General features: G+C 33.7%; 1 protein-coding gene across 1 annotated transcript in view; it reads right to left on the bottom strand.

Moving 5' to 3' along the window:
• Positions 1–11,145: 11,145 nt before the first annotated feature.
• Positions 11,146–27,436, bottom strand: part of LOC126743024 (adrenodoxin-like protein 1, mitochondrial) — a 33,434-nt gene continuing 17,143 nt past the window's right edge. Inside the window, exons 3-4 of the mRNA XM_050449947.1 lie at positions 11,685–11,812; positions 11,146–11,569 (exon numbers count right to left, since the gene is read on the bottom strand). Of these exons, the coding sequence (XP_050305904.1) occupies positions 11,346–11,569; positions 11,685–11,812 (352 nt within the window). The 3' untranslated portion in view covers positions 11,146–11,345. The remainder of the gene's footprint in view (positions 11,570–11,684; positions 11,813–27,436) is intronic.

Below are 27,436 nucleotides of genomic sequence, written 5' to 3'. Positions count from 1 at the left end.
TTTGACAAAGCCTTATAACAAATTGTTTGCTGGTGGCTGGTATCTGGTTTTACCTGAACCGAAAATTTGATAATTTTGCAATAACATTTAATTGAATAATTCAAGATTCGCTTATTAAAATTTTTTGAAACTTTGCACGAGGGTTTGCCAGATTGGTCTCTTCAAAAAGTTATCTTAAATTTTTTCTGTAAAATATACAGGGAAGCCAATAGTTGACCCCCTTAAAATTTACATGGGATTTCCTATGTTCCGCTCGGCGACGCACCACCCGGTATATACAAGATACGTTTATTATATTTTATATTTGACAAAGTTCTATCAACCTCACTTTGATATGTCAAATGAGGAACCCTATCGTGTAATACATCATTGTAAGCAGCATTAAATTGTATATTCAACAGTGCCAAAAAAAATTAAATCAGTTGATGTACCAGCGAATAGTGAATAAAATGGTCTGGGAATAATGGATATTTTATCGTTCTACAACTTGTATTTCAAATGGCTACCCTAAGTGTGATACATAATATTAAAGCGCCTACAATCTTCTATCTAACCAAATGGAAAAAAACGAATAGTAAGCAAAAATGTGTGGCAATAAAAGACATTTAAGCTTTAGTAGGTCAAATGGTTGCGTCATAGTGTCACAAATTATTTTGAATGGCAAACACTTTTCCATCTTACTTCGCCAAAAAAATTGATGCAAGTTAAAGAGATTTACCAGTAAAAATGTATGGTAATAAACAGTTCATTGAGTCCAAATATTTTTTTTTTAAATATGCATCTAATATTTGCAAGAAAATAACTAAGGCTTCAGTGGCAAGTCAACTTTTTTTCTATATAGACTGGTAAATCGGCATAACTGTAAATACTGGAATAATGAAAATCCACACCTCTTTCGAGAGGGTCGTACTCAGTATCCTGAAAAAATTAATGTATGGGCAGGAGTTTATGGTAACGAAATCATCGAGCCATTTTTTTTGGAAGAAAATTTAACTGAACAAATTTATTTAGATCTTCTCTAAAATATAATAAATGCTTTAAGGAGGGCGCCCACTGAATCGGATCGGCTCGGTCGGTTCGGCACGTTCGGTCCGTTCAGTCGGTAACTAGCGCTCATACAATCGACAGAACGCAGACACGACGACGTTTAAAAGTGGTTCGACTATTCGAGCATATACAAGTATTGTGATTAAGCTCCCGTTTAAGCGTTTAAAAAAAAATGAGCAATTCCTCAGAATCTGAAAAGGATGTTATGATTGCAGTAGCCTGTGCTAAAGTAGAAGCGGTAGAAAAGTTAATTATTACCAATAATTGTTACCAACATTTAACCCAAATCTAAAACCAAGTTTTACTTTATAGTTTTGTAATAATTACGAAAATATGTTCAGGGTGATTTTGTATAGTGTCATGCCTCCGCCCTCTTATTTTTTTTATACCCCACTATTTAGAAAATACTTTAAAGAGGATGGTTGTATCATTAAGAGAACTGGTTTTTGCGCCATCTCAAAATTATTTTAGCTGAATTGCGCCTCAATGTTGGTATAATGTCAAATGTTAAAAATTTGGTTTTCTGAACTCTACTTTACGAGATATAGATAGCCGGCATTCCTTGTGGGACATCCTGTATAGAGTCAAATAAAATAAATTATAACATAACATTCCAACGTGCATTTCAAACTATATAATAAGCGATCTTTTTTGTGTATTTCAAAGCAAGAGTTGTACACCACTTAACACCAAAACGAGAACTTTCAAACTCGAACATTTCGCCGACCAAGTTGGCATCCTCAGATAATTAAAACTGAGTTTTAAAATCTCCTGATGCTGCCAACTTAATAAACAGTAAATAACGAAAACACCGATTTAAGATATAATAAATGATACTTACCAGAACATCCAGTTAATTTGGATAACTTCTCCCAAGCGTTTTCTTTCCTTAAATTATCATTATAATATGTGTTTTGTTTATTATACAATATTCTAAAACTGCGAACAGCTTCCATTAAAATTTCGTTTGACATATTTATCAAATCAACGGTTCTTAAAATTCTTTGAAACAGTTCCTCACTCTATGCGAAAAAATGCTAAGATAGTCGCAGGCTTTCGGTGCAATCGGCAAAGGTTGCCCTCCCCACAATTTGAGATCGTTGCCGGAGAAAACCGAACCGACCGAACGTACCGAACCGATTCGTGCGCGCGGCCCATTTGAATACATGTGAAAATCCGGCCGATTCAGTGGGCGTCGTGCTTTAATCATCCAATCTTTGGAAAACTAAGTGGATGAAAATGGTAGGGAGACCAAACAAAAAATAATTTGTATATCCAATAAGAATTTCCTCCGCTCTACGCTTTAACAGAGAATTTTTAATGAACAGTTTCCAAGGATATGGATTGGCAAGCGTGGTGGAATTGAATGGCACGCATGGTCGCCAGACTTATCACCACTGCATTTTTTTCCTTTGGGAGTATTTAAAAAGCAAAGTTTATAAAACCTTACCTAAAAATATTAATGATTTAAAGGATCAAATTACTTAAATATTATTATGATTTAAATATTACTTATGTAGAGATATTAGCGTACAAACACTTGCCAATGTTCATGGGGAATTTCAAAACAGACTTTATTATTACAGACTCGGGAATAACGGAGCACACTTTGATTATTATAAAGATGATATCTTTTTGCAAGGTTTGCGTTGAAAATAATATTTGTATAAAATATTAATAAATAGGATTAGATTAATCAAATTTTGTTATACCGGGTGACACAGAAAAAAGGGAACACTTAATAACTTTTTTACTTTTCAAGACAAACAAATTAAATTTGGTATATCGATAAAATAGTTACAAGAGCATCTTTTGACGCATTTTATTGTTTACCATCACTTCTGGTTTAACAGGAAGAGATACTAAGTTTCTTATTTTAAATGGGATACTTGGTATATTATTACTTATTTCGATAGGAAATGATATTCTGAAAACAATGATATTCTATTTGCTACTATCGACATACGCAATAATATACCAAGTGTTCCCTTTTTTCTGTGTCACTCGGTATATATTACTTATCTTTGTTGTTTTTTTACCAGGTCAAATTTAATTATTTGTGGTATAGCTTTAAAAATATTTAAAAAGAGAAATGTTATACACGCAAACATGAAATGCAATGTTAAATTTATATAATTTTAAGGGTTATGCAAGGTTATTATTCTCCCCACGCCCCACAATAATCCAAAACTATCTTTAAACTAAGAGAAAAGAATGACAACCTAGTATTACCCATTGTTCCACCCCTCTGCTAAGTATATACTTCTTCACAACTATTATATATCATTTTGTTAGTCCTTAAAAATGTTTAGTCTGTTATAAGGAATTAGACCTAAACGATCGGTTAACATGATAAAAAAAAAACAAAGCTGGTTTATACATATCCTGAAAGGTCATGTTTATCTCATCTGATTTCTTTAAAATTCGTGCAATTCTTTATCTAAGTCATAATTACAGTAATCTAAGTCATAAAACAATAATTACAGGATTGTACACATGTTATTACTGTTCCTTCATATAAATGTTTTGCAGAAAATCAGACAGCAATGAAAGCTCCGATACATTTGGCACTTCAATTTCTTCTTATCCATGAAGAATTCTCTATATAGAACTCTGTAAAACTCTTGTCAATTTTGAGTTTTTCTTTTTCTTTGAATTTGAGTGTTTGTGATTAGGCTTTACCCTAAGGCTTACACATTTTTAAAGTGTGAGTTGAGTAACGAAAATAGTTCAGTTAAAGTATGGTAGGAAGCACCAGAAAATATATGTTCTTGTCATTTCACTAGTTTATTTTTTCACTATTTAAGACCTGGTTCTTCTAATCTTGTGTAATTAGATCATTTTACTTCTAGCCAATGCTCCTCATCTAGCATCCTTTGTAGAATATATGATAGAAAGTTAAATTTCCTGATCGAATTTTATCTATAGCATATGCTCCTTAGTAAATTTTTGAGTTACTTCGAATTTTTGAATTAGAATCATTCAAAATTAATGTGTTTTGGTTACATTTACTGAGAAAACTGGGTTAAGGTCAAATTTCAAAATAAAAAATTGATCTGCCCTATTTTTATTAGTTCAAGTTTTGGCCAATGAACAAAGAACTTTTTAAGCACGCACACAACCCCTAATTCCAACCAGAGATAGACTTATGCGCTATAACATTGTCCTCTAATATATCTATCTCCCCATATTGGCTTTGTTTATAGGTATATGTTAAAAACGAGCTTTTTCCTTACTGCTACTGTCATTTTCGTTCCCGCCCTTTTAAGTATTGTTCTTATTTAGGTTAATTAGGAGTTTTTTTGGGGTTTATTTATAATCTTTTGATTTTCAATATCATGGTTTGTTAATGTAATTTTCTTGTTAATGCCTGTTGAACGCAACATGCGCTATCGGTTTTATATAATCGCGAAGCAGTTCCTTTTACCAACAAATCAAGTTAATTTTTTTTCTCATGTAATTATATTTATAACTATTTTTGTTGGTAATAAACTTTTGTGACTTTGACTGCACATAAATTCGTAGAAGTACCGATACAGTGTTATAATGACATTTGACATGACTGAACATTATAAACCAATGTAATAGCATTCGATACTTAAATTTGCATTATTTAACATTTCGTTCATAATTCATTACATGTTTTATTCAATACAAAGCCACAAAAAAAACAATACATTTTTGATCCGTACATCGAAATTTTAAATGGCATCGATACTCCTGTATATCCATCTCTACTTACCTCATTCTTATAAGTTTTTGTCTTGCGTGAATAAAATGTTTTTTAACTTTTTTAAAAGTTTTCTTTAGTTTAATTTTGAAACAATAAAAATGCCCGATACCTGTGTCAAATATGTACAGGAACTTTTGAAGGTGGTAAGGTTTTTTATAATCAAAAAACAAGTTGATAAGTAGTATGAGTAGCTAATCTATTTTTTTAAGCATTTTTATGTTTATAACAATGAAAAAGTCTGTTATCTGGAAAAATTAAAAAAAAACATACAAAGACTAATAATAGTTACTCAATAGGAGGATGATACCCTACTACATAAATTTCAGAAAAAGTTTGTAAATTTCTCAAATGCCTCTTTTACACCTGAAAGAGAAAATATAGTATATTATATTTCAGCGTCCAATCCTCTATATCACTTTACCAGGTAGTACGTCGTACGTTGCTATATCGCGCACAAAGTTTAAAGAATATTTTTCCCCCCATCCGTCCTCTATCATCCATCCAACATTGAACATTCTATTCATTCGTCGTTTGTGCGTCTCGCGTGCATGTTGCCCTTGCTCCCGATACGACAGTGCAAGTGATCTATTATTAAAAACGGTAAGTTTTGCCCTTAAAACTGACATTTTAGCTATAGAAAGTACGAACGAGAGCAGTAGCTCTGAATCAGAGCATATTTCCAAAAAACAATTATTTAAAATGATTAAAAAATTAAAAAAGAAGGTCCATAAACACCGCCATCACTCGTCGGGCGAACGAAAAACGTCTCGTTCACGGTCCCTTTCAAGGCGACGATCCCGATCGCGACATAGGCCCACCAGATCACGTGACCGAAGCCTGGCTCGAGACTACCATCATCGAGACGCGAGGTCTTGTTCAGGCTCACAAGGCAGCGTTGATCGGCACCGGCGCGGTCCGACACTTTTAGATTTTGAGGACCGTTCTCCGCGCGAAACGGAGTCAATAATCATTGATGCCGCTGCTGAGCCCGATGTGGTGGCGGGAACTTCAGCGAAGCTGGGGCGCGAGTCGATTGCATCCAAAAATGCTTCGCCGGTTTTAGAAATTGATATGGAAGATGATGAATTTTCGATTTTTTTGAGAGAGGATCCTAATATAAAAAATAAAAATAATTTTGAATTGCATAAAGCCCTATGTACACGGTGGGGTCATATAATGTCCCATGGCCTTGATAATAATCAAAAGTTAAAAATTTTGGAGCGTTATCCCTTACCAAGTAATTGCCCGGATTAATAAATCCGGAAGTAGTATGAGTACTTTCAAACCCCCACATAAAAAGGGATGAGGCTCATTTAGGCATACAAAAACAATTAAATGTCGGCATAGGCGCTCTCGGGAAAAGCATGAATATTATTCCAGAGGATAAGGAAAATATTGCTAAAGAAATTAAAGAGCAATTATTAATTTCATTGGGAGATTCAGGCCGAATTTTTTCGGATTTGTCATTTAATATTTCAACCATGAGAAAAAACCTTATCATGCCAAGTTTAAACAAGACAGTAAAAGATTTGGTATCAAATACTACTCCAGTACAATTTCTTTTTGGGAGTGATATAGGGGAAAAAATTAAAGAGGCTAAATCAATCGAAAGAGCCAAAAAAGATCTGAAACCCGAACCAATGACAACTCAGCCCTCTACTAGTACTAACTTTTCATACAGGCGACCGCATATTGAAGCTAGTACTAGACCAAACTTCAAAATTAACCAAATTCCTTTAAACAGGAAAAGGCCGGTTCGCCGACGGGAGGTGAAACCACAAAGGGGCCACTACCCCAAAAAAGAGCAGTTCCAGAAGCGGAGGCATTATTGGTCAATATGCAGGAAGACTGAAATTATTTTTGTCAAAAAGGAAGGAGCTAACTGCAAACGCACAAATTCTATCCTATATAGTGTGGCTATAGAATTCCGTTTGATAGTAAACCCTTTCAAATTAAAGTTTGTTGTCAAAACTTTTCCCCTGAAGAGAACAAATTAATAAGCGCTGCACTGGACAAACTTTTATCTATAAATGCAATAAAAGTTTGCCAGCCAAGCGACGACCAATTTATTTCAAAAATATTTCTTAGAGACAAACCAAATGGTAAAAAGCGTCTAATCTTAAACCTAAAACAATTAAATACCTTTATAAGTGCTCTCCACTTCAAAATGGAAGATTATAGGACTGCTTTGAGGCTCATGCAGAAAAACATGTTTTTGGCTAAAATAGATTTAAAAGACGCGTATTTCGCAATACCCATAGAAAAAACCAACAGAAAATATTTAAGATTTTATCACAATAACACCTTATACAAATTTACATGTTTACCATTTGGTTTGTCAACTGCACCCCACTATTTCACCAAAATAATGAGACCCGTAGTGGAATATATGAGAAAAAATGGCGTTATCTGTGTTAATTTTTTTAGACGATATTTTTATTTTGGGAAAAACAAAAGAAGAATGCGAAAAAAGCGCATTTTTTACCCTCTCGCTTCTTCAATCTATAGGCTTTATTGTCAATTATGAGAGTTGTATTTTTCCATCAAAAACTTTAACATTTTTAGGTTTCGTTTTTGATTCCATAAAAATGACAATCGAGATTACGCAAGACCAAAAACAAAAAATTTTACAAACGTTGCTCATTTTAAAAAGAAAAACTCATGTAAAAATTAGGGACGTAGCTAAATTTATAGGCTCTCTAAGCTCTGCCTGCCCAGAAATAAAATATGGCTGGGTTTACACCAAAGCATTGGAGAGAGATAAATGCTTAGCTCTAAATAAAAACAATGGATCATATGATGCATGGATGCAATTATCTCATTTGTCAAAAATAGACCTATTATGGTGGGAGAAAATATTTTAAGTGCATACAATAAAATAAAACAAGATACTTTCTGTTTAGAAATATTTAGTGACGCTAGTCTTACAGGGTGGGGGGCTTATGCAGAGGCAAAAACAGCAAACGGCTGATGGTCTTAAGATGATAAAAAATTTCATATTAACGTCTTAGAATTAAAAGCAGTATACTATGCTTTAAAATGCTTAGCTAAACAACATAAGAATTGTAATTTGTTGATAAGGACCGATAATACGACTGCTGCCTCCTGCATAAACAGAATGGGTAGCGTTCAACATACAAATCTAGCAAAAATTACTAAAATAATCTGGCAAAGGTGCGAAGAACGAAATATCTGGCTTTTCGCTTCTTACATTCCTTCTAAAAATAATGAAATAGCCGACAAACAATCTAGATTAACTGCTCCCGAAACTGAGTGGTGTCTTTCCAAAACTGCTTTTAGTAAAATTCTACAAAAATTTGGAAAGCCAAATATTGATTTATTCGCATCAAAAGCCAACACACAATGTGAAACATATATTTCGTGGAAACAAGATCCAGACGCTTTATCAATAGATGCATTTACTATTTGCTGGAAAGATTTGGATTTCTACGCTTTCCCTCCTTTTTCAATGATAACTCGAACCATTCAAAAAATAATCACTGATAAGGCTGAGGGAATCTTGGTGGTGCCATTGTGGCCTTCACAACCCTGGTTCCCAAAATTCACATTAATGAAAATCGAAGAAATAATTTTTTCCCCTGACATTAATTTACTTCCCTCACCTTTTAGAGTACACCATCCTCTAGGAAAGACACTTTCCCTGGTGGCGGCCAAATTATCAGGCAAGCTCTACTCATAAAGGGATACCCACAATGCTCCATTGATACAGCCTTAGCTTCAATTTCGTCGTCAACAATGAAGCAGTATGAGGGAACATACAAGCTTTGGCGGCAATACTGCCAGACAACAGATGTACACATGCATAAAGCGGATGTAAGTCATGTTATCTCCTTTCTTCAAAGTTTATTTGATGCGAAAAATTACCAGTTTGGTACATTTAATTCGCAAAGGTCTGCGCTCTCACTTATATTAGACGAAAATATACAAAAAGATTCTCGTATATCCAGATATATGAAAGGCATAGCAAAATTAAGACCTTCAAGACCCAAATACAATTGTACTTGGGACCCACAACAAGTGATAAACTTCTTAGGAAAGTGGAACAATTCCAAGCTTATAAAGTAGCAACTTTACTAACGCTTATTACGGGACAACGAATCCAAACTATTTCTCTAATTAGAACCTCTAATTTACGAGAAAGTTCTTCGGGTATACAAATATTAATAACGGATCAAATAAAGACTTCTAACATTAATAAGCTACAGCCATCTCTTCAAATACCGTTTTTCCTAGAAAAACCTTCTATTTGCCCCACTACAGCCATAAAAAACTATTTAAAATCACTCGGGAAAAAAGATCTGCATCTGATGATGGTTTATTTATTACTCTTAAAAGTCCGTAATAAACCAGCGACAAAGCAAACAGTAAGCAGATGGGTTAAAAATACACTAAAATTAGCAGGTATTGATACAGATATTTTTAAACCACATTCTGTCCGCCATGCGTCAACTTCGGCGGCACTAAAAAGTGGAGTTCCCATGGAATCTATAATGCAGGCTGCTGGTTGGACTAGAGAAACGACATTTACAAGATTTTATCAGAGAAAAATAGTTAAAAATACTACTTTCGCTGAACAAATCCTTTTATTAGAATTATAAATTTGTGTTCTTTTCATTTTTAATGCACTTTATAATTTCATTTTTAACCTGATTTATCAACATCAGGTATATCAATATGTATTTTTACTTTCTAAGCATAATAACGTTATTTTCTCGAGTTTGTTAAACACTATGGAGAAAATCTTTTTTAGTTTTGTATTAAGTTAATGTTAATATAAAAAATTATTTGTGTATAACTTATTACTCAATTACAATCGTCACTACTTCAACAAAATTAAACATCTACCTGGTAAAGTGATATAGAGGATTGGACGCTGAAATATAATTTAACGATCGAATGAACTTACCTGTGAAATTCGATCGTAATTATATGAAGCGTCCAATCCGAAGATATCACTCCCACCCTAACCCAAAATTAATCAACATATTATTATTATAATAATATACTCACCCAAACGATTGTAATTGACAAAAATACTTTGAACAGAATGAATAGAATGTTGGATGGATGATAGAGGACGGATGAGGGGAAAAATATTCTTTAAACTTTGTGCGCGATATAGCAACGTACGACGTACTACCTGGTAAAGTGATATCTTCGGATTGGACGCTTCAAATAATTACGATCGAATTTCACAGGTAAGTTCATTTGATAGTTAAATTTCTTAGTATGTAGTGTCTTTCTTGGCGCTAGCTAAGTACGCTAATGTGTGTATTTAACAGGATTTGTGACACAGAAAAAATGTGAGGTTAGTAAATACAAGCGCGGATAAAGAAGTTAAGAAAACTGAAAATGTCGAGCCATACCTCCACCTTAAACCATTCAATGCGAACAAATTTGATAACTGGGAATTCAGAGTTAGTTAAGTCCTTCTTGAGCAAAAATAAAGCCTTAGAAGTTGCAAGATTAGCAAAATCATAAAGCAGCATTTAGAAGAGAAATTCAACTGACCTAAAATTTCGAACATAAGTTTGGTCACATTACTCCTACATATGTAACAGATAAAGCTGCAGCTGTATCGAGTCAAATATAGAAATTAAAAAATTCTTGTATTCGCTTAATATAAGGTATTCGCAAATATGAATACATTAACCAGGATTCGAACTGATATCCATAATATAAACATAAGGTTTAAGGGAAGCTAACAATTCCAGTGCATTTTACTTCCCTGTTCGAAAGATCATTAAATGATTTTTTTACAGTTGTACTTGCTATGTCTCCAGTTGATTTAAAACAATATGTAATTAACAAGTTACGGGCAAGGTGTATCGACATTTGAAAGAGTGTATAAATAGCATCTTCTTCAATAATCTCGTTCTAGCAATACTCTTCTTCTTTCTTTTTATTATATACTCAAGAACTGTAATATGATAAATGAAAAATAATTAAATCAAAAGGTTTTTTTAGTATTTACTTTTGTAGTCGTCAATTAAGGTATTAGAGTTAAGTTAAGGTTACTTGAAAAGTTGTTTGTTTGTATACCAAATTTTCAAAAAAAATCCATTTTCCGTTCTCCGTAAACGTCTAAGGTACCATCAACCATCAATCACCCCTTATATATGAGTTTCCTAGCATTTCAATAAAACATTTTATTTTTTCGTAAGCCCGTCCCCTTTTAACCTATATTATTCAGGGAATATTCTTTTGTGTAGAAATTTTAATATTTTTGACCATGTTTACATATAAAACTTGATTATTAAATTGTAACAAAACCAAGTTGATTAATATAATACTCGTTAAATGTAGGTTGGTTTCGATACTAATATCTCATTAAAGGCAAAAAATTAAAATTTTTAAAACAATATTGTATTTCTCTGGTTTTAACATAAACAATATTATGTACGTATACTGCCATATTTAGCTTAAAGAGTATTATTTCTTTATACATTCATTGAATATCTGTATAAGACTTTATACATTACAAAAAAAGTTCAATAAGAACAATCAATTACACATGACAAATCGATAATAAAAAGAATATCACCTAATGAGGCTTTGGTGTGTGTCCATCCACATAGAAATTTCTAGTAGCTTGAGGTAATTCTACTTCTAGACCTTCCATATCTTTTGTTAAAATTATTTGACATCCTAAGCGCGAGTTTTCTTTTAAAAATGGGGCCATATCTAAAAGATCATCTTCTTGTTCCGTTGGCTCTGATAGTTTTTCATAAAAACCATTATGCACATATACATGGCATGTAGTGCAAGCTAAAATTAATTGACGAAAATTATTAAAAAGGCTCACTTGAAAAATAATAAACTGGTTTGGATTAACCTAAAACAACAAATTGGTCCTAAGCTCTTGAAGTGGATTTCAATTTACCTAAAGATGCTTCACATGCTCCCTCCATAGGAATTTCATATCTATGCGCCAAGTATAATAGATTGTCACCTACTTTACCCTTTATAGGGATTTTGGTTCCATCTTTCATCACGAAGGTTACATTAACACTGGAAATAAAAACACTACTTAAAGCTCAAATCTTAATCATTCTCACACATGAAGTGTATGAGAGTGTATACGTATAGTAAAGTATTATCATGGTTTTCATAAATTTTATTCAAAATAATACTTATTTTTCATTTGTATGCAAATAATTAGTTAATCAATAACTCAACAATTATGGGAAGAAACGTAATGTTATTACAATCAACTGCGACTTTTTACAGGTAAATATCGCTATTTTTATTGCGCTTTAGGAAAAGCTTATTCTTGATCCGAATTAATAATATTTTTTATTGAAGTTAAAATACATTGAACAGGACAGCTGAACAGCTGCTACAATACAGTACAGCTTGGAAAAATATATTTTATTTGTTCAGCTGATTTATTTACGTATAAATCAATAAAATACCTAGATAAATACTGCTTAAAAATAAAAATTAGCAAAAAAATCCTAAAATTATAATCAAATAACATAAATTTTTATTGGTCCACAAGAAGAAGTCTTGTATGCCGAAATGAAAATAACCTACAATATAAAGTCTTATTAAAAAGTTAGAAAAAACGAATGCCCTTTTCCCACTTCTAACTATAGTTCCATCCAAACTGACCGTAAAGAAAGAAGAGTGGTGAGAAAGGACTGGCAGAAATCAGACGCATAGAGCATAAAATAAATAAAATAAAGTATTTTTTATTACTCTGTGATGGGACATCAGATATATCTCGAGTTGTGTTGCATCCGGTTCACTTTGCACTTAAAAAAAAGGAGGATAATCTGGAGATTTAGAAGACTATTTAATCGTGCCCTTTGTGCTAATAATGCGATCAGTTTTTTCACTTGTTAGTACCAAAATTCATTCAAATTAATTCTTAACCAGAGAATTCATTATTATTTAACCAGGCGGAGAAAATAGCCTATGTCAACAATCCGATTGCCTTCTAGTTTAATTGGTTGTCCAATTCTGCAAGTAAAAAATACAATATTTTATAAAAGGCATACATTATTTAAGTATGTAGTTAATAATTAATATCTGTGTCGAATATTAGTATAAGGGCCAGTGCAGGGATCTTGAAAACTGCAACGATGTAACGGTAAATTAAAAGATTGCTTGTACATATAAACACTAAACCTAATGGAGCTTGCTTTATATTAGCTGATATTACTCTTACGGAAATATTTTGAAACAAATAAAAACGGTTGTCTATAATTTTTAAAGAGTTCGAATACATCTAGGGGCTATTATAGTATTATAGTAGTAGTATTTTTTCCTATCAATTCTGTTTTTGTAAAATAATAGTAAAACTAAAATACACAAATATAAGACGTGTATTTACCCAGATTTCAAGGTTCTTTATCGAGGTATTCAGTATGTTGCTGTTTGATACTTGAGGTTGATGGTTAATGGATGAAATGTATTATTTGTATATTTACTTAAGTTATATTTTCATAATATATTAATATTTTAAATAAATGATACCATAATACATGTGATTTGAGGATGATGGTGAAGGACTAAAAACAAACATTTCTAAAGTTTATTACACTAATTAGTAATTAAGCAATTTTGTTGAAATTTGAGATAATCTAATTTAAAAAAAGGTGCAATATGTCCTTTTCTGGAACATTTTTAACATTTTATAATTATTGTTATAGATGTTATACAGGGTATTCATTGAACATGCGGTAAAAACTTACTAGATTATTGGCTGGACTATTCTAAGTATATTTTGTCCTTTTATGATTTTTGATAGGACGATTTGTTTCGAAGATACGGGGCGAAAAAATGTCAACCACCCAATTTTGGTATTTTTAAAATTATTAACATAGCCGAAATAAAAGTATAGCATACTACACTGAACCTACCAAGTAATAAATTACTAACTCTAACTAACAATTCTGTTCCGTATCTTTTAAAAACATGACATCCGATTAACGTAGCCGAAAAACTTTCAGAAGTTTTGTTAGTGAAGTCATCATCATGAATGGCTATATACCAACGCCGAGATGGCTGGCATGCAATACATTTATGGACTTGCTGATGACAATTCATTAAAAGCTAGTCAGTTATGCCGTCAACGAATTCCTAATCGTAATGTGCCTAATAGAAAAACTTTCCAAAGCATACATCAACGACGTGAAACAGAAGCATTGAAGCGAAGTGGAGGATCAGGAAAACCAATAATAGTAAGAACTAGAAGAGAAAGTGCTGCCATGGTAAAAGAAGATTCAGATACCTCTATTCGAAAAATTGCAAATATTTGAAATGTAAGTAACGGGACAATTTGGAAGATTCTTAGAGAATATTTGTTGTACTCATACCACATACAATGCATTCAGGTACTTCTTCCCGCAGATTTTCTTTCACGTATTCACTATTCACCCTCAACTATTGACACTTATTTTTTTTACCGACGAAGTCAGTTCCTATGCAATAAGGAATTTTCGCCATAACCATGTTTGAGCAGACTTCCTAATTAGACCGGTATCTCTGCCAGGAAGATTTACCGGCAAGATACACCGCAACTTTTTGAGACAAACGCTAACTTTAACTAAACAATATACAATTAACTAAAAACTGTTAATTGTACCATTAACAGTTTTTACCAGAAATACGGAGATCGCTGGATTGGTCAAGGTGGACCTTACGTATGCACTCACATGCTCGATTCCCGAACTTAAACCCCCTGGATACTCCAGAATATGTAGAAGGTTCAAGAAATCGGATAATTGCTGGATGTAATGCAATCAGAAATAATCCTGGTGTTTTTAAAAGAGCTCGGGAGTCGATGAGGAGAAGATTGGATTCCTGCATCCGAGCGGGAGGAGTAATTTTGAACAGTTCTTGTAGATTAAGAGATATTACATGTAATTTTTGGTAATAAATAATTGTTATTGTCGAAATTCTTTTTCGCCCCAAAAATAATAAAAGTACAATATATCAATAGTCCAAGGAATAATCCCTTAAATTTTTGCCGCATGTTTAGTAAACACCCTACATAACTACCTTATTAACAAACTAAATGAAGTTTTTTTTCCCATTTATTGACTTTTTTTCAAAAAATATTTACGTGGTAAATATTTGTTAATAATAGAGGTCGCTTTAAATATAAGTAATATTATAGTTAATGAACTATTTACGCATCAAACTCATCTGCAATTTAAAAAAAATATCTATATTGGTAGTCAAGTTACTTAATTTTTTTTTCAGATATGACATGTCATCAGTAGAAAGAAATATACCTGATTTTAAAAGATAAATCTCATAAATTTGACAAACTTCCGCTGAACATTTCTAAGTCTATTGATATTTCTCTGATAGGATACGATATTAATCAGCAAAATACAGAGTAGATTCGACCAGAGATACATACAAAGATTTAAATCCAGAAATATTACTAAAATCTTAAGGAAGCTTAGGGTCCAAATAGACACCAAGATCCTTTACCTAGTCACATTCTTTAAAGTTGTGTTATTAAATAAGTATTCTATAGGGGATAGACTCCCCTTGCTAATTAAATTAAACTAAATCATGTTTTTTTACCCATTTATTGACATCGTCTAAAAAAATTTACATGATAAATATTTATTAATAGAATATGCTTTAAATATAAGTAATATCAGAGTTTATGAACTATTTATGCATGTCTAACCGCCATTAGTTTTAATTTTATTAAATTCTTATATTGTACATACTGTTTCGCATAGTATATAAAATACCAAAATTAATATCAATGAACCTTCCAGTCAGCATTATTGCATTATTACGCCTGACCTACATTTATTACTAAAACCAATTCACCCATTGTAAATTAAAAGTGATGAATCGACTATTGTATTTACTATAAATACGCTAGGTGAAATTAATAAAATTAGCATTAACGATCACGTTGTGTCTCATTTAACATCCTGCAAAACCACGCCATCAACAATAAGACAACCCGCAGTACTCGTCACCATGCTGCCAGTGACGTACTAGCAACAAATCAATCAAGGTGCAAGACACCAGTATTAACATTGGTCCTTCGAGCAAAAAGTCCAGCTAACCAGGGTGTATTGTTTGCCTGAACTGAGTAGGGTAACATCAAGAAATACATTCGAGAAGATAGCAATGGAAAACTGAACAAGAATCAAAGACAGAAGAAGCGTGAGGAAAAGCGGAAGCAATTGATTTGCATCTGTTCAGACTCCATAAACGTCCAACTACACAAATCCGGTCTACCAGTGACACCGACAATTGAACAGTCATTTGAATTCACGGAGACCAACCAATTTCAACGGGAAGGCCCCCGTGACAGATAGTCCACGTACGGCGAACCCGCAGTTAGTGGCACCGAAAACAAAACGGGAGGTCACAAAAACCGAAGAATCAGCAGCATTCATAAGAAGACTAGAGGCCAGGTACAAAGAATTATTTGGCGAAGATTAGGGTACTGATATCGAGCGGGAGAAAATTGTATGATCATTAGTTAACTGAGGATTACATATCTTTCTAGTTGTCCAGTTAATGCTGGCGAGAAAGATTAATACAATTTCTATGGTTATTTCTATGCCCGTTAACGCTGGCGGAAGTAAACATTGAGTTGGTCCTATAAAACCATACACCACTAAGCACAGTATCTTTTCAGCCTAATTAACGCTGGCGATAAAATATATCGGAATCAAGTTAACATATTCAAGCCAGTTAACGCTAGCGAGTATAGTCACTGATTTCTGCTTAAATTGAACGCATTACAACTAGTGGCAAGCAATAAATGCTCTCATCAAAACGATAACAGCCCAAATTTCGGTGGTATTAAGTACTGGAAATCGGCTGCAATATGACGACAGCGATTGAGGAGACGAACAAACTTGCCCTTGCTCAAGAAGAATTAGGAAAAAGCATTGTTCAAGCAGCATCAAACTTCAAAAAAAATAGCGCATTAAGAAAAACCGCCAAAAACGTTACTGATCGATTAGAAAAGCTTGATGACATATGGCAAACAATCATCAGAAATCACAGCAAAATGCTTAGCTTACAAATACAACAATCCCGTATTTTACAACAAATTATAAAGATCAAATAAAAGTAAAATACGAAGTATAAAAACAACCCTAAGTATAAAAACAACAATGCATAGACACAAATTACAATATAGAGATTTGAAATAAATAATGAAACGATGGGAGATATTACGGCACTCGTCTGTACACAAATGCAGGAAGACCTCAAGGGCAAATGGGAAGCTATCGAAGAGCTGAATGAAGAAATAATGATCAATGAAGCACTACACACTGATCAATACTTCACCGAAAACTGGTTCCAAGAAAGTCGTAAAAAATATAACACAGCCATGGAAAAAATAAAAAGGATCAGGTTAAACACACCTACCACGCTGATGGAATAGCCTATACCAGCCATCAGTAGGCAAAGGATACAATTACCATCCATATCTTTACCCATGTTCAATGGAGGATATGAGCAATGGACTTCATTTCATGATATGTTCTTGCGATTAGTTCATGAAAACGAAACAATCACAAACGTGGAAAAAATACAATTACTTAAGACCCATCTTCGTGGAGAAGCTGCCAAAGTAGTTCAACATTTACCAATAACAGATGACAATTATGAAGCAGCATGGGAAATCTTGCAAAAAAAGATACCAGAACAGGAGGATTCAACCTCATTGACAAACTACTTGATCTACCATGCAGCACGGCGGAAAATGGAGAGATAATAAAACAGCTCCATGACACTACCAAAGAATGTCTGCGAGGCATTCAAAATTTAGAAATAGATGCCAAATCCTGGGGCCCCTTCATCATCCATATAATACAACGAAAATGGGACTCTTGAATGAGGAATATTAACCAACGTCAAAATCAGATAAGAGGGTCAGGAAGAAGATACGGAAACAATAATGCCATACGTCAGAACACCAGCAGCCACTATGTAGATAACCAACAAGAAAATGTGCTGCTAGCAACGGCATTGGTTCAAGTTGCAACTCAAAACGCCAACCAGATACTTCGACTACTGATTGATCAGGGGTCACAATCGTCATTGATCACCGAAGAAGCCGCACAACGGATAGGCCTTCCACGCAAGAAAATTTCAGCACAAATATCAGGAGTAGGAGAAGGAGATCATCTAAAGCCAAAGTGGTGCATAGATGTCCCTATCAAACCACGATTTCCAAGTGACTTTGCATTGATAGTCAACATTTTAGTACTTCCCAAATTAACTCAATCAATTCCAAATCAACAAATCCAAGTTGAAAAGGAGTTGTTGGAGGAATGATATTCTGGCTGATCCAACCTTTATGCGACCAGGTCCAATTGATGCCATACTTGGGGCCAAGGAATATGCATCTATAATGTTAGATGGTATTGAAAAATTCAACAATGGCCTATTGCAACAAAACACCGAACTAGGCTGCATGGTCTCTGGCTCTGTACTCTCAAGCAGTCGACGAATTCTACTAATAATCATGGTCGCTCAATGCGAAGAAGAAAAGCAATTGACGAGATTTTGGGAAATTAAAGAAGTGCCATCAAGAAATCAGATGACAGATGATGACCAAGTTTGTAAAGAATTCTATGACAAGACGACTACTCGAGATAAAAATGGAAGTTATATAGTAAGAATTCCGTTCAAAAAGAATACGGAATGCTTAGGTCGGTCGAAACCCAGAGCAGGCGCCCGACTAATAAACTTAGAAAAGAAAACATTAATTAATCCATCACTCAAAAAGCAATACACTGATTTTTTGAGCGAATACGAACAGCTAGGTCACATGGGAAAAGTATCATGTCCAGAAGTAAATCGTGGTAAATACTATATACCACACCAAGCAGTCATAAAAGAATCGAGCTCTACAACAAAATTAAGAGTGGTATTCGACGCATCAAGCAAGACATCCACCGGTATCAGCTTAAATGATACAATGCATACTGGTTCAAGGCTACAGCAAAACTTAGCGGATATTCTGTTACGATGGAGAAAACATCGAATAGCATTCACAGCTGACATTGAGAAAATGTACAGACAAATTCAAGTGCATCCTGAAGATCGGCTCTTTCAACGAATTCTGTGGAGAACAAGAAGTTCCCAGATAATGAGCGAATATGAGTTGTCAACAATAACTTATGGGACTGCTGCGGCACCATACCTTGCAATCAAAACATTACAAAGATTAGCACAAGACGAAATGAGAACATACCCGATAGCGAGCCAACGTACCCTCAGAGAGTTCTATGTCGACGACATACTCTCTGGTGCAGAAAGCATAGAATCTGCAATTTACCTAGAAAAAGAACTCCTGCAATTAATGAGTTCGGCAGGATTACATCTTCGGAAATGGTCCAGCAATCATCCTTTATTGATGAACACAGTATCCGGAATGTCCTGTGAGCAAACAATACAAGAACTCACAGAAGATGGCATTCAAAAATCATTAGGAATACTATGGTCACCCTTACATGATACCTTTAGATTTAAGGTACAATTATCATCAGACAATACGGCCACCAAGAGAAACATACTGTCGGATATAGCAAAACTATTCGACCCGCTTGGATGGTTATCCCCGATAACAATAAAAGCAAAATTAATAGTCCAAGACTTATGGAAACAACAGTTAAGTTGGGACTCCGATATTAAAGGAGATTTAGCCCAACGTTGGAACGAATTCAAGGAAAAGTTAAAACAAGTTGAGAATATCCGAATACCTTGATGGATAAAATATACAAAGTCGATGGAACAAACCGAGCTACATGGGTTCTGTGACGCATCAGAGAAAGCATATGGAGCAGTGATCTACAGTCGTATTATATCAGATGGAAAAATCAAAGTTACACTGGTGTGTGCCAAGTCCAAAGTGGCCCCAGTTAAGATAAAAACCTCTTTTTGCGTGGTCAGATTCTATGATCACACTGGGTTGGATCAAAGGTGATATATCGCGATGGAAGACATTCGTAGCAAACAGAGTATCCGAAATCAAACGGAACATATCACCAGAATGTTGGAACCATGTTAAGACCATGGATAACCCGGCAGATGCTATATCTAGAGGGACAGATCCGGGAAAGTTAATAAACAGCAATCTTTGGTGGAATGGTCCGACATGGCTGAATTCAACTGAAACGTTGCCCATTCAGACCAAAACTTACGAAACAGATTTAGAAGCAAATCACCGAGTTCAATGCTTTTACAGCCAACCACATCGACATCGACATAATCAACAAGTTCTCCAGTCTGAGGAGACTTACTTATACGAGTACTGTCATACTGCCGACGCCTTATGCATAAAAAACACACTGTGACGTTAAGCGCCATTGAACTTAACAACACTTTAATTCAAGTAATAAAAATAATTCAAAAACAAGAATTCAGCACAGAGTATGAGGATCTCCTCAAAAAAACGCTGATTCCAAAGACAAGCAAACTGCATAACTTGGATCCCTTTTTAGACGACAATAAGCTTGTTCGAGTGGGTGGAAGGCTGCAGAATTCACTATTATCATTTGGGCAAAAGCATCCGATAATAATGCCATATGACTCTCACATAACTAAACTACTAATTCTGGATGCTCATGAGAAGATACTGCATGGAGGAAATCAAGCAACATTATCATATTTGAGGAAGAAATACTGGATTATAAATGGTAAAAGGGCAGTAAAAACCATCCTAAATAAATGCGTCAAATGCTTAAGATACAAAGCAAAAACAGCAGAGCAACAAATGGGTCAATTACCAGCTGCAAGTGTAGTGCCTAATGCTCCATTCACGCACACCGGAGTAGATTATGCAGAGCCAGTTCAAGTGAGGACTACAAAAGGAAGAGGCCATAAGTATTACAAAGGATACATTGCTGTATTCATCTGCCTTGCTACAAAGGCCATCCAGTTGGAAGTTGTAAGTGACATGACAACCGACGCTTTCCTAGCTGCATATCGCCGATTCACATCAAGAAGAGGTCAGTGCTCACGTATCTATAGTGATAATGGTACAAATTTCGTTGGAGCTGCTAACATTATCGAAAAAGAAGTTATGGACATAACCCAATGTACAAAAGTACAGGACTCTATTACAAATGCTGGTACTGAGTGGCATTTCATACCCCCTGCGTCTCCACACTTTGGTGGAATTTGGGAAGCAGGGGTAAAGTCGATGAAATATCATCTACGAAGAGTAATTGGCGAAACCACGCTTACTTTCGAAGAACTTACAACATTAACATGTCAGATCGAGTCATGCCTAAACTCAAGACCACTATGGCCTTTAACAGAAAATATTGAGGACCAATTTGTCCTAACTCCAGGCCATTTTCTGTTCGGGAAGGAACTAGTTTCCCCTCCAGATCCGATTACCACCAACATCAACTCCAACTTATCACAAAGATGGAGACTGATTCAAAAAAATTAAGAAAGACTTCTGGCTCATGGAATATTTAAGCTCCAGCAACGGTACAAATGGGCTTCACCACAGGTCAACCTTAAACCAGGCACCTCAGTGTTATTAAAGGACAATAATATTAACCCAAGCCGATGGCCTTTAGCCGTAGCCGATCGCTAGTTCTAGCCTGGACACTTATCCCCGCTTCCATCGATACCTCACAACAGAAGCCGAAATCATGGGAGGCGACGACCGCATCGCGATGGCAAAAATTCCGCGCTGGGGCACATATTTTGCGTTGATTCGAAATAATATTTTACTGCAGTTATTATTGTAGTTTATAGTAAGATTACGCATTTAAAATTTTAAACTACCAAACTTTTGATACTCGCTTTGACTTTTAAAAAAATAAAAATTCGGTATTTAAATTAGGTGGGGAAATTAACAATTTTATTTTTAACTTACATTTTACAATCTTAATTTTATTTAGAATAATGCCTACCTCTTGCTGCATTCCTGTTTAAGCTCAGAAAAAAATTAAATGGATTTTAAATTTTTTTTTTGGCTTTTTTTGATTATCTTCGGAATCATTCAAATTTTCGATTTTTTAAATAAGCAACAAAAATTTGCCGTAGGTACCTACCTAATTTTGTTTTCGGCATTAACATTTTTACGAAAAAGTAATACAGCAATGCAAAAACTTTCCCATAGCAACCAAGATAACCCACAAAAGTGTCAAGAATAAGTTTTTGAAAAATTGTTTTTTTTCAATAATCTTCAAAACCACATAAAATATAATATATATATTTTTTTATATGGCATATTCTTTTACAAGTAAATAATGTGCAACTTTGGGGTAAATTATCCATTTTCGTATTTTGAGGATAGACGAATTTGAAACACCGTTTATGTATATTTCTCCAATAAAATAAATAATAAAAAATATTTAAAACATTTATCATATACCTAAAAATACGTAATAATAAAAAAAATATATTATCTTGTAAAATGTAAAATATTAGGTCCCGCGGTATCTCCACTTAGTCGTTCCATTGTACGGCGTGCGCCACCAAATCTCGGCTTCAATTTTGACGCCACGAAACCAGTGTCACGGCTAGAACTCTCGATCGGCTACGCTTTAGCTCGCAACAAATCAATCAAGGTGCAAGACACCAGTATTAACAATGTGTTTTTTTCAACGCACTTCTTCAAAGTAAAGACGCCTATACCTAATAAGAAGCATTTTTATGTATAATAGATTTCTTAATAATTCATGTTTTAAGATACACATTTTTAGTATTTTGCATAACTTTATTCAATTAAACAAATCAGTTTTACATAACTTATTTTATGTCACATCAGATAATATATACAGGGTACTGAATTCTTCATAGGAACAATATTGCTATATCGAAAACTACTCTACCTAATGTGTTTGTTGAATATACATAATAACTATAGATAGTTATTCTGCAGTTTTTCTGCAAGACAACAACAAAACATGAAATAAGTCCTGTTAGTTAAGAATTTAGTTTAGTGTTAGTTTAAGAATTAGTGTCAAAATTAGTCATTAGTGTAAAAATAATGTCTCACTTAGATAAAGGTGAAAAGTATATTGGTTTGTTTTTGGACCTGGCGAAGGCATTCGATACAGTATCACATCCTCTGCTGCTACAAGTTTTGGAGAGGCATGGGGTTAAGAGTGCTGTATTGAATGTCTTCTCCAATTATTTGAAAGATAGGATACAGTCTGTCAGGGTGGCAGATACCCTAAGTGAAGCCAAAACAGTTCAATATGGCGTTCCACAAGGTACCGTGCTTGGACCTATCTTTTCAATGTCTATGTAAATTATCTCTGTAAACTTGAATTTGATGGAAAACTCATGGCATATGCTAATGACACTGTGGTGATATTTCATGTGAGAACCTGGGAACTAGCACGTCTAAAACTAAAGACCGTTTTACTATGATTAAGAACTTTTAAATTAACCTTAAATATTAAAATTATTATTTTGAGCTTTAAATTAATTGTTATGATTTATAAGGCACTAGACTAGTCGATCCTCTTCTGAGATATGGCATTATAGTGTGGGGCGGAATGTATAGCTCCCACCGAAATCAAATAAAACTAGCTCAGAATTATATCTTAAGAATAATTTAAAATAAACCTCGATTATATCCCTCAAATAAATTATATTCTAATGAAATAAATGACGTCAAAATGTTATATATCCTTGCAGTTTGCAATTTTGTGCATGGTAATAAAGAATTAAAATCAAATAATGTTTGGCATATCTATGAAACTCGAGCCAATATGGCTAATAACCTAAATATACAACCTACCTAAATTTTACAATTTAATCCCTGAAAATGTTAAGAATGTGGTAAAAAACAAAAATTTCAAACTCTCTTTAAAAGATATTCTTGCGAAAATTGTGAAACGTATTTACGCCTATTTTAAATTCTTTTATTTTTATATACTATAGGTAGTGTGCAATGTTTGTAAATTGAAATTTTAGTTTTTCTATTTTTTGTAGAATATGGTAGGTGATTTTCTCGGTATTCTGGTTTTGTAAATATATTTTGGTTAATTTTTTGTTAGCAGCTATGCAAATATTAATAGGTATAGGTATATTTTAATTATAAAATATGAAAAAGAAATATATGTACATATTAATTATTTATTTATTATGTAGACTTATTATACACACCAGGTGTATACAAATTTTCCTAAATTTAGGCACCCTTTAAATAGAATTTATATTTTTTTTCTTGTTGAAATATTTTAAATATGTATTTATATTTTTCGTTACATACTGATAATAAAGTTAGTAGGGGTCAGGGATACTGTTTCTCTACAAAAAATGAAAAAGAAATGAAAAATGAAATTAGTAAAACCATGGACTAAACTCCAGTTTTATTTTTTATCATCTATTAATAGTTAAGTAATATGAAATAATTTTTAGAGTTAAAAATATATTCTTATTTCATTTATACTCCTATTTCACACACACACATTCATATTCAAGTTTTTACTTAGGCTTATTTCTAAGATCCTCTTTGCTACGTTTATGAGGATAGTTCCATGTTCCTACGTTTATGATGTTATGAAAGTATTCTATTTACATGTAAAAAGATCGGCTTTAATTGCCTTTTTTCCATGCTGCGGCACAAAAGGCACAAGTTTTTATAGTACACTTGACTCCTACTAAATAATTAATATAATAATAAATTAATTAGACCATTAAGCCCCATTGTGCAAGGCCCAACGTTTTTAAGAAGTGACAAAGGGAACAGGGTCGGTTTGAAAATTATTCTAAATGAAACTTATTAATTAATTAATTAAAGAATAGTATTTTATTAGAAAAGGTAAATAAATACAAAATTACACACATTTATATATTATTATTTTAATAACATTGATAATTTTTTTCTCCACGGTAAGGCAAAACTAGTAAAACCAGATAGTTAAATAATATTTATTTATAAAAGTATATAAGGGTAAATAAAATTAATAATAAAATAAGAGCATAATATAGAATACAAAATACAATTATTTCTTATAAACTCAAACACTGTTTAAAAACCTTACTCTAAATTTAATTCTGTTTCACTGTCAATATCATTATTTCAACTTATTATTAAGGACTGAACATTGGTACTTCTTAGACGCGTAAGAATTTTCTACCTTTAAAACATGTTGTATGGAGTTTTTCCAACTACTACTACACAGATGCATTTGATGTCGGGGAAGAATTATTTCTTCGAATATTAGATTTTACTTGATGCCCTATAAGTTTAACGGGATTAAAAACACAATACTATGGAACTACACGCAACACTGTATGCCCATTTTTCATTGCGAGTTTATCACACATACTCTTTATTTATATTAAAAGCTGTTAGTACTTCTAAAAGTTGTCGTTTTTTGTACGTCTCTTCAAAATATATGTTGTCTACCATATAATTTAGAATTTCTTCTTTACTATTAGAACAAGGTAACTTGACGACTCTGGTAGGTAACATTTTCCATAACAATAACATTATGTTTTGAAATATTTTTAAGGAGCCAATATTCAATTTTCAAAAAGTTGTGAGTCAAAAAAAAAGTGTTGTCTTGGTGGCAATCCGAGGAAGAATCTGCTATATTTTTAGCAGAAAGTAGTAGACAGTTTGGAAAAAAGCCACTTTTTAAGCTTGCATGAATAATTATTATCCTCTTTATTTGAGTTACATTTTTTTGAGAAGTCACTCCATTCTTTTTGTGCAGTATCATGAGTGACGAACCAAGTTTCGTCAAGGTAAATTATTGGTCGAGTTTCATCCCTGTATTGTCTTATCGCCTTTAAATATTTATCACGCCATTCCCGTAATCGTTGAGACTTCATTATTGTTTGGCGCTTATTTATTGCCTTATACTCACAACCCATTTTAAGCAAAATGTTTCTTAAGCTAGATATGCTGCAAGAAATATTTGTTTCGCCTTTAATTAGTATGTTTCTTACGGTAACCACAGACTGTACTGTTTGTTATTCATAAATCTATAATTCTCTATTCATTAATCTGATACATTTTTCTTCTTAATAGAGCCAAATCACTCTCATCCACACATTTCAAGGAGCCGGAGTCGCTTCTCTTTCTCCTGGAAATTACAAATGTCCCTATTATATGTTACCCTCAGACATAAAGGTATAGGTATAATACTCACAAACCTAAAATCACAAGTTTTAATTCGGACCTACTTAATATTTTGCAATGCAGGTAAATATTAAATTTCTGATCCGGCTCTGACTCCAAATATGATAATTTTGGGTCTTTTTATAACCCAACAGAAAATAAGGGTTTTATTGCGGTCAAAAGATCAACAATATATCTGTGAGCGGACTTTAATCGTAACGGTTCACAAAAACACTCAAATCAGATATTTTCTCTTTTTTAACCAGAAACTAAACCGAATGGATTTTAATTCAAAATCAAATACAAATAATTTATATTATGTATATACAGTACTGGCTTAGCAACGACCGGTCATAGGATGTACATACATGTAGTTACGCCCCGTCACATAACTATTAGGCACGAACGACTCTGATTGGTGCGACAAAAACTCCGAAAAAAAAGTTACGCCGCAATTACGGGAATTAACAGTAAGCAATATTATACAAGGAATATACGTTATACAGGGTATATAACTCGCCGGCAAGGCGCGGCGGCTCGATTTTGTCTTTGTCGAGTATGTCGAGTCGGGATCATTTTACTTTCGACCGCTGACTGCGCGTAAGTTAGGTACTGGTTAATTCTGTTGGATTTTAATAAACAAGACATGTCTATTTATACCGTTGAGCAAAAAACACTTAGATACAGGTAGATAACAGGTAGATATTACTCGGGTAATTCAGCCGCGGATATTGTCGGTAGATTTGTCTTCGGAGATCCAAACCAACCCGTGCCGGTGCATTCTACGATAACGGCAATCATTGCAAAATTTGATAGGGATGGCTGTGTGTGTGCTATAAAGTGCTATAAATTGTTGACTACTTGAGAAATTTTTGATGAGGATCAGGAGAAACGAATGGAATTTTGCGAAGAAACGATGAAAAAGGCGAACATAAATCCTACATTTATAGAAAATATTTTATTCACTGACGAGTCGTCTTTTCTTATTCATGGTCGGACAGATAGGTCAACACATGGATTGTGACCATTTGTTGGCGTTGGTTACTCAACAGAAATCACATGAGTTTCGCAAAAAGTACACAGTACCCTCAGAAGGTAAATGTATGAACTGGTATTTTAGGAGACGAAATTATAGGGCCCTTTTTTTATTGATGGCAACCTAAATGCCGAAAAATACCTTAACCTTCTGAGGGACGAAATTATTCCTACAGTTCGCAGGCTGAATATTAATCTCAATAGAATTTGGTATCAACAGGATGGTTCCCCAGCCCATAATGCAAGAGCGGTTTGCGACTTGTTGCAAGAAACTTTTCTAGTTAAAGTCATTAGCACGCGAGGGTTTATTCGATGGCCTCCTAGATCTCCAGATTTATCCCTCTATGATTTTTTCCTTTAGGGGTACCTCAAAGGGACCATCTATCGCCATAAACATGAACGTTCTAATTCTTTGGAAGAGCTTCGTGCAAACATAGCTCGGAATGTTGGAAAACTCTAGAACAGAGTTTTACAATAGACTAGGATATTGTTTAGCTCGATCAGGCGGCCTGTTTGAGTACCTTTTAAAATAGAAAACTTTT

Source organism: Anthonomus grandis, chromosome 12 (assembly GCF_022605725.1).
Source record: "Anthonomus grandis grandis chromosome 12, icAntGran1.3, whole genome shotgun sequence".
NCBI lineage: Eukaryota > Metazoa > Arthropoda > Insecta > Coleoptera > Curculionidae > Anthonomus > Anthonomus grandis.
Note: the sequence above shows the minus strand (reverse complement) of the source record. Positions and strands in the feature narration are given on the sequence as shown.